Here is an 11308-nt window from a genome sequence, read left to right on the forward strand (position 1 = left end):
CGCACCTCGCTCAGCCAGTGAGCGGCCGGTCTGTATGTGGGATCCGAACCCTCGGCGGGAGCGCCGCCGCGCTCCCAAGCGGCGCACTGTAGCAGTGCGCCACCAGGCTGGCCCTTAATATAAAATTTTTAAAAAATATAGTGCACCATGAGAAATGTTATTTAAGTATTTAAGAGTAAACCATTACATTAATAGAATTAGGATCAGGAATATCATAACATACTCTGCATCCATAAATATATGCAAAATAGATACAATATTGAACTAGAAATCAAAAGAATTGATTTCTAATCTTAGATTTCACCAAATCTTTAATGTCTTTGCTTTAAGCTGTTAAGACATATGAAATAGTATAAATGGGAACTGAATAAACTGAAGATACTATCATTTTAATTATCCTTCAAGTGACATATAGATAATTTGCTAAGAAGCTCAATTCCTATACTACAAATCCTATGCTGCCTTCAGGTAACAGGCTATGATGCTCCTTAATATGCCTTATATATACTATACAAATATAAGCAAGATTCAAGAAAAGACAAAAAGAAACTTTAGAGTACCTAGGAGAATACCTATGGTACTCAAAAAATTTCTGCTGAGCTGAATTTAAAAAACTAAACATACTGTAATAGATCACTTCTAAAGAGAGCACTGCATGCAATTATATACACAAACACACATGAAAATTAGCACTTACCAAAAGACTGTAAAACTGCTTAATCAGAACAGATACTACTCTCAGTAAACGCATGCAGATAGGAAAATATGGTTTTTCAACTGGTGCTGGAGAAGATGAAGTGCTGGAACCTTGTCTGAACTTTATATTTGGAGAAAAGAGCTTTATCACAAGAGGACACACCCTTTCTTTGAGGAGGAAACTAAATTCCTGGTGCTGTTTGCAAAGAAAAAAGAAAGAAAAAAAGAATTAACACAGTTTGTACCTAATACTTCTAAACACAGTCTCACTAGCAAATACAATGTCTTAATAATCAGTATTAATAATTTAACTTATTTTAAGTTTACATATTTTATTATTTTACAGTTTACGCACAATTTTGAAATTCACATTGCTTTTAGAGGGTCTAAGATCAAAATGATAAACAATACTTCAAGAAGTTTTTAAAAGAATATAAATTAAAAAGGAACTTATGATAATTCTAGAACTGAGTAATTGGTGCAAGTAATTGGTGCTTATTACTAGACACTTTAATTTTAGTTGGACACTGGTAATTAAAAACATAAAGAACAAAAGAAAAAAATGGATTATACAAATGCAAGCAAATAAAGCATTTAATAGGCAGCTGAGTAGAGAAAATAAAGTATAATAAGTTATATAATTCATTGATTTTATTTTGCAAAGAATAATTCCATTCATGCAGAGAGATTTAATAATTAACTTTAACACAACACAATGAGCTGGTAAAACACACAATAACATACAAGAATAATTATTTCATATGTCTGGGGAATCTTGCAAAGAATCCTTAAATTTTACTTATAGTCAGGGCATATTATTTAGAAAGCCTTCCTTAACTTGTTAATTACCAGCCTTTATTAGCCAAGAGTAATCCCATTTTACTAACATATAAGGCCTTGTCTGCATTTAACGACTAACCTTGAATAAGTTGTATTTTGTTGTTTTAATCATCCAAATTTAATTGAAACTATAAACGAAGAAAGAATCATAAAATCATCTAATTTAATCCTTTAATCTTACAGGAAAAAGAAATAAGGCACAGGACAGATTATTTGCTCAGAATCACAAAATTATTAAAATGAATCTTTTAAAAAATCAGATCCATTCAAGAAGAAAATTCAGAAAATACAGATAAGTAAAAAAGATAAAAATAAAAGCCTTGCCTAATCTCACCTCCTATAGTTAAGTGAGTCATTGTTAACTTCCAGATGTATACCTTTCCAAACTTTAATATGTTTTAATGTACTTTTTAATTATTTCCCCAAAAATGAGATCTTAAGATTTAAGTGATTTCAAATTCTACTCTCACATCTATAGTTTCTTTGACTGCCAAAATGAAAGTCCAAATTTTGGCACTTTATAAAAATAATTATTTTATCTACTGGTTAATATATAAATATATAGACATCTCCTAAAAGATTTATCTATTGACTGCTTCCCCCTCACTATTCAACTCACTACAGTTGGGTTTCCTCCACCACCACTACCACCAACCACCCAACTCCACCTCTCACTACAGTTATAATATTAGATCTCTCTGGACAAAGCAAATTTTGGCTCTCCAGTCTTCATCTTAGCAAATCTCTTTGAAGTATTTGACATAATTGACTACTTGGTTCATCTTGAAACTTTCTTTGCTTTTGACTTTTATGATGTCAAACTCTCTTGGATACGTTCCTTTCAGGCCTCATGTTCTCAGTCTCTTGGACATGCTCATCGTCTCGTGCCCAACCACCTAACGCTGAAGTTCCTCAGAGCTCCAGTGTACCTGACCCTTACTTTCTACGCTATGCTCTCACCACAGGTGACCTCATTGACTCCAATCTTTAATTAGCAAATACACGCCAGTGACATTTAAATTTATAACTTCAGCCCAAAAACCTCAAGATGCATAAGTCCAACTAACATTTTGCATGTCTAACAGACACCTCAAAATGAGTATGTATGAAACTGAACAATCTATCCCTTGTAATAAAAATTCTGCCCAAAGAGTATTTCATCTTAGCAAATGGTTCACTGCTCAAGCTAGAATGATAGAAGTCAACTTTTTCAGTGTTCTAGTGGGTACTTTTTCATCACTCACTATAACACTGCACTGATTTACTCAGCAATTACTTGCTGACTTCTTAATATGTGCCAGGCACTATGCTATGGAGAGGGATCAGGGTTAAATACAATTTTCAATGCCCTTGCCATTAGAGCTTATTTTCTAGTAAAGACAGATCCTTTCTCAGGGTCACTGCTCTTACAATTCCCTCTGTGTGGAGTATTTTTTTTTTTTTTTCCTATTCTACCTTTATCTCCTAACTAGCTACTCTTCATCCTTCACGTACAAACTTAAGCATCATATCCTTGATTCATCACCAACCCCCCACCAGGTTTATCATTCATTTCCATAACACTTTTTATACTTTTCACTACTCATCGCATCTTATTATTATTCAGCTAATATTTTTCTCCCCATTAAACTTGTAAGAGCCATAAAGGCAAGAATTTTATCAGTCTTACTTAATTTCTATATACTTGGCATGGGCACATAGACCAGCACATTATAAATAATTGGCACATTCTGCTTAATTTGTGAACAACTAGTAAAAGAAAACAAATATTTATCTCTGGAAGAAAACTTTGCAGGACTAAACTCTAGGAACTTATACAAAATAATTATGTAATATATAGCAGAAAGAATAAAGTAAAATCAGAATTTTGTGGGTGCCAGAAATCTGGAACAACTTTTTCAAGTATTTTCCCACAAAGTCAGAAAACACTTCCAAACATAAAAATCTCTAATTCAAATTAGTTTACCAATTCAGTCATTAAAATATTTATCAGAAAGTTGCCATATGACAGGCATTGTTATTAAAGGCACCTGTATAACAGTGAATCAAGTCCCTGCCTCATAGAGCTTATCTTCTTGTAGGGAAAGAGAGAAAATAAAATAATATACAAATATACATATGTCAGGAGGTGACAGCCCTATAAAGAAAAGAAAAGAGTGGTAAAAAGATAAGGGTGCTGGCATGAAAAAAGGTTGCCATTTACACAAGAGGTTGATGAAGATTTGTCTGATAAGTTGACCATTGAGCAGAGAGATCAAAGAAGTAAGACAGCAAATCATGTGTAAGAAAAGCATTCCAGGCCCAGGAAACTTTAAGTACAAAGGCTCTGAAGGAGGAGTCAGCTTGGGGCACTTAAGGAACAATGAGAAGGACAGTGTGACTAAAGGAGAAGGAATAGGAGAAGAGTGGAAAGAGAAGATCAAGGAATACTGGGAACTAAATCATGAAAAGTTCCATAAACCATCATAAGGACTTCATCATTTACCCAGCGTAAATAGGACATCAACTAAAGCACTTTACAAAAGACCAAAAAGATCTGACTTGTTTCAAAAGACCATTACAGATATGATGAGCAACTGTAACAGGGAGGGGCAAGAGATGCAAGACCAGTTAGGAAGCTAACAGAAAAACTCGGGTAAAATGAGGTGATGATGGCTTGGACTAGAATAAATGTGGTAGAAGTGGTAACAAGTAATTGGATCCTGGATATATTGTGAAGGTGATAGTTGGGATATGGAGTGCAAACAAAAGAGAGGGAATAAGAGAAACTAATTTGGAATTTGGATCATTATGGGTTCAAATCCCAACTCCATCACTTACAAATCATAAAATCTTGAACAAATTACTTAACACTTTGCAAGTTGTAGTTTCCTCATATGTAAAACAGAAATAACTGATTTCTCAGGCACTTGGGAAGATTAAAGAAAATATGATATATAAGGAATTTAGCATATAGCATGTAGAAGGCAGTCAAAAGTAGTAGCTACTGCAACTATCATAACATATGAGACTGTTGGACAAGTTATATCTAAATATTGCTTATCCTATTAAACTACAAGAAAAAGAATCATCAGTAAATATTGTTCATTATCACCAAAAGCATTTAACAATTCCTTAATGTATACTAAAAATTACAAACCATATAAAAATAATTTCAGTACCAAATCTCTGGCTAAAAGATCTTACCCTATCATGGCACTTGATTTACACATTTTGTAGGTAAGAGCAAAGAATAAAATGGATTACTTAAGAAGGCAGTCTAGTAGTGGAAAAGCTATATGAGTAGTTAAAAGACTCTAAATTACAGTTCAAGATCTGTTAAAAACTAAGAAATCCTGTGGAAGTCACTGAATCAATTTTGGACTTTAGTTTCTTACAAATAAAATAAAAAGTCTGAATTCTTTCTTCCTTTTTCCCTTTTAATTCTCTACTTTGAAACATTTTGTATTGCACATTGCATTTAACATTGACAGCTTCTTCTTTCCATGTAAGTTCTCCAAAAACATATAACTACATACAAAGAAGTAAAAGTCAATAATTTTTTTAGGCTTTTAAATATTCTAAAAGTAGCTCACATACCATATTTCCTTAATAGACCAATAGGCTGAGAAATGCCTGACTAGATAGTTGCTAGGGATTCCTTCTAATGTTAAAATTTCCAAATGCTAGGGCACTAAAAACATGTAAGATAACACTAAATTGTTATATGTCTAAAGTCCAAGGCTACAATTACTTGCATCTTTTAATGTGTGAAAAAAAAGTCACTTTCTTGAAAAATATCTGTGAAAAATTAAAGATTAATTTTGTTACAAGATACAACAAATGGCTTACTTGTAAAAAGACTTGTGGAAAATCATTCAGGACTGACTCAAGTAATTCAAGGCCAAATGTCCGAGTCATTTCTGTCATGCCTACTAGCCAGTAAGGGGCATCAGCATTAACCAACTGACAAAGGTCCTGGGAAAATAAATCAAACAATTTCATGTGCTAGAATGAAATGTGCTTTTCAAATCTCATAGTTCATAAAATTTAAAAAAACCACCTCTCCTCTTATATAATTGTTTTGCTTCTTAGAAACTAAGCATTGATAATTCAAATTTTGACAAATACATATTTGATAGTTTAAATAAACATCTGAAGAATCATGTAATATTGACTACAGAATATATACAGAGAAATAAATGATTAATCTAACATTCTTTTAATGAAAAAATAAACTTGTAATCCAAATTAATAAAATTTTCAGTACAGATGAATCTTATGATTTATTCATGACAAATAATATAAAAATCAGGTATCTGAATATCAAATTATATTAAGGGGAACCACATGATGTTTATTACTGAAAGTTTCCTTTTTAAAGGAATTTTTTTTTAGTATGACTAGTAATCCCTAATATAGCTATCGAGTATTTTCTAGTTCTGGATTTAATTCACTTTATTTCCCTAAAGTGAGTCATAATATTTTATCATGTTAATTAGCTATGTAGTTAATGTAGAAGTTGCTCTTTAATGTATCAAGAGTATTTAAATACTATTTTTGACATTTTTAAAAATTTCACATAAAAAATTAAATCAGACATAAAATCCCAAACAAAAATTCAAACAAAACTATATTCTATAATAAAAATTACTTTTGCCAACTGAAATACCTGGAAAAGCATATATGCATCTTTAGCACAAGGTTTGAGGGTACTGACAGATCTTCTGTTACTATTTGCTTGGATCAGTACTGGTTGTTCTAGAATATCTGTAATCAAAATAGGGTTTTAGGAGTTCATAATGTTTAAAGGGTATATTTAAAATAAATACTTGTATAAACTTCAATTATAATTTTAGAACTATGCTTCCAAAATGAAACAAAATGAAGATCTATTTTTATACAAATTGCCATAAAAGTCACTCTTCACTATTTTACATTCACTTTAATAAGCTTTGTATCTTTGTCCATACATTTGATTTACCCAGTCTCCCACTCTTCAGTCCCTTTCATGGATCTGAAATTTACCCAGTCTTTGAATGCACCTTTAAATATCAAACATATAAAAGTTTATCATATGGTTAATTCCTCTACCATCTCACCATCTTCAGGAGAATTAGCAGCTTGATATGCTGCTATTACTACATCAGTTATAGGTATTTGCTAGCTAAGAGCCCCCTAAAATAATGTTTCCAAACTCAGAATTTCTTTCACTACTACTAAAAAAAAAAAAAAAAAAAAAAAAAAAAATCATTCTCTGTAAATTATGAAAGCCTGTTTTAAATAAATGTTGACTTGATGACTATTTGAAAATGAAGAGGTTCTAAGTATTTTTTTTTTACCTAATTAGAAAGTATTAAACAGCATATGAGCCTTTTGAAACACAAGCTAAAACTACCAATCCACGAACTTTATTGAGGTTATGAATGTATAAGACATTCAAACTGAGAACTGCCCTGTTTTTATTTAATACAGTTTTGAATATTTTATTTTTTTCTTTCTTTTTTTTTTTTTTTTGTCTTTTTTTTTTTTGTGACCGGCAACGGATTGCAACCCTCGGTGTCGCGCCCGCACCTCGCTCAGCCAGTGAGCGGCCGGTCTGTATGTGGGATCCGAAACCTCGGCAGGAGTGCCACCGCGCTCCCAAGCGGCGCACTGTAGCAGTGCGCCACCGGGCCAGCCCCAAGTTTTGAATATTTTAACCAAGCGTGGTATACTATAAGATTAATTCCTTAATATTTCAAACTAATAGAGTTCTACCTGCATTCCCCTGCTTCCCAAGAAATACAGAAAAATCAATGTACCAAAGTGAGTGGAAATATTCTAATAAAGCAAGAGGTTAAGAATGGCCAGAACTGAATGTGAAAAATCTGACCAATGGTTAATTTCAGAAAAGGTGAAGGAATTATTGGAGTAGGCACAATTACCATTACTTACTAGTACTGACATTTTTTCTTTTTAACCAGTATTGCCCTGAGAACATCAAATAAAATGAAAGATTGCATAATAACAAGAGTTTAGAAAAAAAGGCAAACTATGTAAGGAGAAAAATAATTTTATCTTTTGTTTCTTGACTACATAAAACAGATAGGTTGCTTGTGACTGCAGCACTTTGTCATCTCTTCAACAGATCATGAGGAAAAACTTACTTTTCATCCAATAAAGATAACAAATTAAAAAATCATAATCTCAATAGTTAAAAGCTATCAAATTATAGAAATTATAACAGAAATTGGTAGTATCTGTCAGCTCTCCAAAAACATATTTCTAAGTTTTTAGGAAATTTTTTTAGAATCACAAAGAAAAGGGTTTTTAAAACTATAATAAAAGTTTTTGATAAAATTAATCTTTATATTGTATAAATACTCCTGATTAACACATTAATAGGCATAGACAAAAATTCACAAGGGAAGCCCACTGTTAGAAATTTATCCTAAAGAAATAATTCAAACAGTGTAAAAAATACATGTAGAAACACGCTAAAAACAGTTCTAAAATATCAAAAACAATGTAAGTGTCTAATAGAAAATAGCCACAAAATACAATGCAACAATTAAAATTTAAATTACAAAAATGAAATAACAACATGAAAAATTCATAGAATGTAATATTTGGCTGAAATACACACAAAGCAGCATTTTGTTCAAGATATGAAATTATCTTCAATATGAAATTATGCATACATCAGAAATACACATGAAAAACGAAGAGTCTACTTCTTAGAATAATAAAATTATGTGGGATTGATTTTTAAATTGTTATTATTGATATAATAATGTTGTTAAATATATCTTTTAAAGTGTTTTAGTTTTTTTCTTTTTGTCTTTTTCGTGACCGGTAAGGGGATCGCAACCCTTGGTGTGGTGTCACCCGCACCACGCTCAGCCAGTGAGCGCACCGGCCATTCCTATATAGGATCCAAACCTGCGGCGGGAGTGTCGCTGCGTTCCCAGCGCCACACTCTCCCGATTGCGCCATGGGGCCGGCCCAAAAGTGTTCTAGTTTTTAGGTAACAAGTTCACAGGGCAAAGGCTGAAAATTAATAAAAATGAAATCAGGCATGTGAGAACCACCCACAGTCAAAAGGAAACAAATTTTATCACTTTACCTCTGTGTCGTTCATCTTCAGCAACCATCCTCTCAAAAACAACAGTAACAACTTGTCGCACTGTAGCAGCAGCTGTATTATTTGTAATGTTATCTTTTGTGAAGTGTAGTCGAAAACAGAGAACAATTGCCTAAACAAAAAATTTTCATTTAGTCTGAAATAAGATTGAAGAGCATCGCTATTACCTTTATCAGATGTAACCCAATTAAATAATTTATGTTTGGTTGTCTCGATCACACATATTAAAAGTCCCTCCCTTTTATAAAGCTACAAAAATCCTCAGATTTTGTTCTTTTGTTTTTTTTTTGAATTTGTGGTAGCTTTTATTATACGTTTTGTCAAAGGTTTTTTTCAAAGAGAAAAATCTCTTTCTCTCCCTCTCCTTCCTTTTCTCCCCTCTCCCTCCCTCCCTCTCTCCCTCTCTCTCCTCTCTCTCTCTCTCTCTCTCTCTCACACGCACCCCTGAGATTCAGATGCAGATTTGGTAGGTCTGGGCTGGGAAAACCCTTAGATTTTGAAATAATTCAAACTCTTAATATATAGTGATATAAGATTAGTTAAGGCAATGTGAATTATATCTTTTAAAATTTGGTTGTTTGGGGGAGAAAAGGGGAGTGGGAGGAGGAATTAGCGAGAAATTGGTAAAGGGCCACAAAAGATGATTACATTGTATAATGTTGAATATACTAATTATCCTGATTTGAGTATCACTTATTGTACACAGGTATTGAAATTCAATGTGGTATACCACAGAAATGTTTATCTTTCAATAAATAAATAAATTTAAAAAAAAATAAAAATAAAATTTGGTTCTTCTACCATGTATGCAAGGAGAATTCAAAAAGTTCATGGATAAGTGGAATTAAAATACAAAATATAAACTTTATCTTTCAACATAAGTTCCATCAAGTTCAAGAAACTTGTAAGCAATAATACCAGCCATTTAGTCTAACCCTACAAAACTGAAGGTCCTGGGAATTTAACCATGTCAGTGCAGTCTTTTTTACATTATTAATTGAAAAATAATGGGTACCCTTTAAAGATTATTTAAAATTAGGAAAGAAGCCAAATCAGATGTATGCCTAATGAGCTCCCATCAAAACTCTTGCAAAACTGTCCTTGTTTGATGAGAGGAATAAGAAGGAGCATTGTTGTGGTGGAGGACTCTCTGGGGAAGCATTTCCAGGTGTTTTCTGCTAAAGCTTTGGCTAACTTTCTCAAGACACTTTCATAATAAGCAGATGTTATCATTCTTTGGCTCCCCCAGAAACTCAACAAGCAAAATCCTTGAGCATCCCAAAAAACTGTCACCATGAGTTTTGCTCTTGGCCAGTCTGCTTTTGCTTTGACTGGACCACTTCCACCTCTTGGTACCCATGGTTTTGATTGTGCTTTGACTTTAGGATCATACCATGTTTCATCTCCTATTACAAGTCTTCAAAGAAATGCTTCAGGATCTTGATCCCACTTGTTTAAAATTTCCATTGAAAGCTCTGCTCTTGTCTGGAGCTGATCTGGGCACAAGAGTTTTGGCACAAGTCTTCAAAGAAATGCTTCAGGATCTTGATCCCACTTGTTTAAAATTTCCATTGAAAGCTCTGCTCTTGTCTGGAGCTGATCTGGGCACAAGAGTTTTGGCACCCATCGAGCCTGAAAGTTTGCTCAACTGTAATTTTTTCAGTCACAATTGCATGAGCTTAAGCAATTGAGATGTCTATAGTGTTGGCTATTGCAGTTGCTGTTAATTGTTGGTCTTCTTCAATTAGGCACAAAAAGATTAATTTTTTCCTCTCAAATTGATGTGGATGGTCTGCCTCTGTGGTTTCATCTTCAACATCATCTTATCCCTTCTTAAAGAGTTATCCATATGTAAACTGCTGATTTCTTTGAGGCACTGTCCCTGTAAACTTCTCGTAAAGCATCAATTATTTCACCATTCTCCCACCCAAACTTCACCATAAATTTGACGTTTGTTCTTGCTTCAATTTTAGCAGAATTCATGTTGCTCTGATAGGGACTCTTTTCAAACTAAGAGTATAACAACTAATAAGGATGCCTTATCCTTCCTCAAACTAGATCCTGTTCAGACATGTTATATAATAAGTTAGTATGAGTTCATTTTGGTGTAAAAATTTTTTTGAAATCCATGCATAGTTTTTTCATAGTGTGCATTTTCCATGAACTTTTTGAAGATCCCTCATATAATAATGTCATGCTTTTATTTCCCCAGAATGACTTGCTTTGCAAATAGCAAGTACTCAAAGTTTGTTGTATCACTAAATCATTGGGAGAAATACTATGTAAATTTACTAAGCACATAAATAAGTAAAACTGCAACGTTTTTAAAAGGAGTCATCTTTTTTCTCTTTTTAAAATCAACTTTATTAAGCTATCATTTCCATATAATAAACTGTATCCCTTAAAAGTATACAATTTAAGGGCTGGCCCGGTGGCGCACTAGATAGTGCGCCGCTTGGGAAGCGCGGCGGCGCTCCCGTCCGAGGGTTCGGATCCCACATACAGACCGGCTCCCGCTCACTGGCTGAGTGAGGCGCGGGAGCAGCACCGAGGCTTGCGATCCCGTTGCCGGTCCCCGGTCCGGTACGGGGGCAACACTGAGGGTTGCGATCCGTTGCCGGACACGGAAAAAAGACAAAAGACAAAAAAAAAAAAAAAAAAAAAAAA

At 33.5% G+C, this 11308-nt stretch overlaps 1 protein-coding gene across 6 annotated transcripts in view; it reads right to left on the bottom strand.

The window, feature by feature from the left end:
- Positions 1-11308, bottom strand: part of MON2 (MON2 homolog (S. cerevisiae)) — a 100534-nt gene that overhangs the window by 62934 nt on the left and 26292 nt on the right. For all 6 annotated transcript variants that reach the window (XR_550363.1, XM_008570996.1, XM_008570998.1 and 3 more), the window contains exons 5-8: positions 8624-8753; positions 6188-6285; positions 5368-5493; positions 698-892 (exon numbers count right to left, since the gene is read on the bottom strand). Coding sequence is in view for 5 of the 6 variants with exons in the window: in XM_008570996.1 (XP_008569218.1) it covers positions 698-892; positions 5368-5493; positions 6188-6285; positions 8624-8753 (549 nt within the window). In the remaining variant the exon portion in view is untranslated. The remainder of the gene's footprint in view (positions 1-697; positions 893-5367; positions 5494-6187; positions 6286-8623; positions 8754-11308) is intronic.

This window comes from Galeopterus variegatus, unplaced genomic scaffold (genome assembly GCF_000696425.1).
Source record: "Galeopterus variegatus unplaced genomic scaffold, G_variegatus-3.0.2 Scaffold653, whole genome shotgun sequence".
Classification (NCBI taxonomy): Eukaryota; Metazoa; Chordata; class Mammalia; order Dermoptera; family Cynocephalidae; genus Galeopterus; species Galeopterus variegatus.